Source organism: Pecten maximus, unplaced genomic scaffold (assembly GCF_902652985.1).
Source record: "Pecten maximus unplaced genomic scaffold, xPecMax1.1, whole genome shotgun sequence".
Lineage (NCBI taxonomy): Eukaryota > Metazoa > Mollusca > Bivalvia > Pectinida > Pectinidae > Pecten > Pecten maximus.
This window is the reverse complement of record NW_022982462.1, coordinates 15,235-18,053: the sequence shown is the minus strand read 5'-3', so window position 1 is coordinate 18,053 and position 2,819 is coordinate 15,235. Positions and strand designations below refer to the sequence as shown.

The 2,819-nt window shown below is 36.5% G+C and overlaps 1 protein-coding gene across 1 annotated transcript; it reads right to left on the bottom strand.

Annotated features, from left to right (window-relative positions):
* Positions 1-562: 562 nt before the first annotated feature.
* On the bottom strand, positions 563-2,606 carry LOC117320489 (the record flags this gene model as incomplete). The annotated part of the gene is made up of 3 exons (XM_033875078.1): positions 2,474-2,606; positions 1,584-1,682; positions 563-682 (listed from the first exon to the last, which is right to left on the bottom strand). Coding segments are annotated over exons 1-3 (304 nt in total), but the record flags the coding sequence as incomplete, so codon positions are not given.
* Between the last annotated feature and the right edge of the window lie 213 nt (positions 2,607-2,819).

Below are 2,819 nucleotides of genomic sequence, written 5' to 3'. Positions count from 1 at the left end.
TAAAACTAATCCGCCCAAAGGTTAAGGAGGAATAGCGTTTCTGGAATAAAAAGTATTGCGCACGGCGGACGACGACGGACGCAACACGGTGGCTATAGGTCATCGTGACCTTTTGGGTCAGGTGACCTGAAAATGCAAAGTCAAACTAGTAACCAGTTGCATTACAGTGAAAATGTATGAATTTAAGATTAAGTGATTATGCAAATTTGAATACCAATTTAAATGTTGATAGTGAGATATATGTTTACACCATAAATGATACAAGGCTGAAATAATATAAAAGAATGCAAATTGAACAATCGCATTAAAGTATTTAAAGTAGTACAGTGTATTACACTAAATCTGAAAACAAGCACAAATTAAATCAGAAAAAAAAACATAGTTTATACAACTAATCAACGTTTTAAATGTAACTTAACTACAATACAACAACGCAAATTGCACTTTGCAATTGAAGTACATGCATACATACACGTATAAATATAATGCATTTGCATGGTAATAACACTATATCTGCTTTAATATATTGAGAAAACAAAAGGATCACGAAGTCTTCACTTACCCTTGTAGTCAAATAATTCCTTGGCGAAGGTGGTCACTACATAACAGAAGCCATTGTACAAGTGCCAGTTGGCTGGACAGCCGTTGGCTTCATTTGCTAATGTAGAGGTCCTGGTCGGTGCTGGGAATAGAAATGTCAATGTTAAATTAATGTGATATTCCAGTTTTCTAGAGAAATATCAAAATATTATCAGCACTTGTTTATAGTGTGATATTTTAAATTTTAGAACACAGTTCACAATTCAATTCCTTCTTTCTCAACTATATACAAATCTCAACTTATGTTAAAAGGAGCTAATGTGTTATGTCCTTTGAACAATCCTCTTGTAAGTAAGATTGATAAATATGACCTGAAAAGTGCCACTGCCAATGCTTAATCTGAATCTGAACAATAATTTGTCAAAGTTGCAAGAATTTCCCCGTCATAAGGTTTATTTTAGAATAAAAATAAATAGTCACAAAGAATAACGGCCGGCAGGCTGGAAGTAAGAATCACCTATGACATGACTTATAGTCTTAGACAGATTTCACGAGAGTATAATGATTGGTAATCGGGAAAACAATTATGGTTCGTTATCATGGACTCGTTGGAAAATGCTTTCCCTATACAGTCAATGTTCCCCTTAAAGTTGTATATTGCTACTGCCATGGTTATTGCTTTGAAAGCGTGATATAATTTGATTCAATGTTAAGATTCTTCCCGAAATCTTCTCTTATTGCAATATTTCGCAATCTCATTTTATTGAATTTAGGTATGTCATCTGAACGTTAAAGAATTTGATTTACGTTTTTCTTCTCCTGTAAAAAATGTGATTTCGGGTGGTCCGTCTTCGAGAAAAAAAAAATGCTTTTTACTTTTAACATTTTTGTAAAACAGCGGAATTTTAACCATCGCAAAAATAATAGCATCTAAAGTATTTCATACTAAAGGCACCATCGTCATAATTAATTTCTCAGTGGCATGACGAATATTTCCTGAAAGACAGACATCTAAGGTCTGAATATAAATACAGGATACTTACGGGACTGGAGTGTATTGATGTCGGTGTCAATTTGATTTTGTGCCACCAGTGCACCGATAACGGACGCGAAAGCTGTCGTGATATCGAAATTGAACGGCCCTGGAAATGTAATATAATAGTTATATAAATATAAATGTTTTTGATTACAATATAACAATGCCCAAAACGAAACGTATCATTTCGATGGAGTAAAATTAATCTTGAAAATAACAAATATGAGTGTTACGTTTATATTTATAAACGTGTTGGTGTTGTTGCAGACCTTGTTCAATGCTTTGCAAAATTATACATTTTCATTTTTTTCAATGGTATTAGTTGTCAACAAAAGACGTGTTGCTGTGTGTATTGCCCTTTCGGAAGACACGGCTATTTTTAAACGTGTCCCCTTGTAGATGTCGGTACCTACGTTACTAGTCAGCATACGGGAGGTCCATCGCGTCATATCCAGATATGTAGAGACACAAATATACAGCACTAGATTGTCTATGGTTTCAGCTACCCGAGAAACGAAACCGCCTTGGGTAGGGATCCAATCACACACATTGGAGTTGCACTTGAGGTAACTTCAGATGTACACAAAAACAAAATGTTTCAACGAAACCATCTTAAGGGTATGTGACCCGACATAGGTGGGATGGGGGAGTGTATGTGACCCCTCAAGGGGGTATGTGAACCCTCATTGGGGGTATGCAACCTTAAATTGGTGGGACGGGGGGGGGGGGGGGGGGGGGGGGGGGGGGGACCCTATCTCTGTTTACTTCCAATCAGTAAATAGAGCACGATAAAACGACATCCGATGACCAAAGTATATTGACAAACAATTCTGTCACAAACAACTGTCTGCTTTGCTTTTCGAAGTGAAAAATTAACAAGCATTCGTATTTCATCACCTGCAGTCGGTGCTCCTATTTGTCCTTTTACCAAGGTTACACAGCCGATCCAAATACACGCCAACAGCAGTAGCTTGGTCGCCATTCTCCCCTGCTAAATAAAACAGAGTACTGAAAGTTTGCTTAGACATAAAGTAAACGTTTGCAGGCTATGTTCACTCCCTTTTTAACGAGGCTTTGGCTTGTTTATGTTTTTTGTTTTGAAGGTCAAGTATTATGATTCGACAATAACGTTATTTTTGTTATAAGATATATTTTTGATTCCGATGACAATTGCTTGTCGGTCGGTCAGGATATAACCTAAAAAGGTCTGATTGGTCAAAACAAGTAAAATATCAAAACAGTT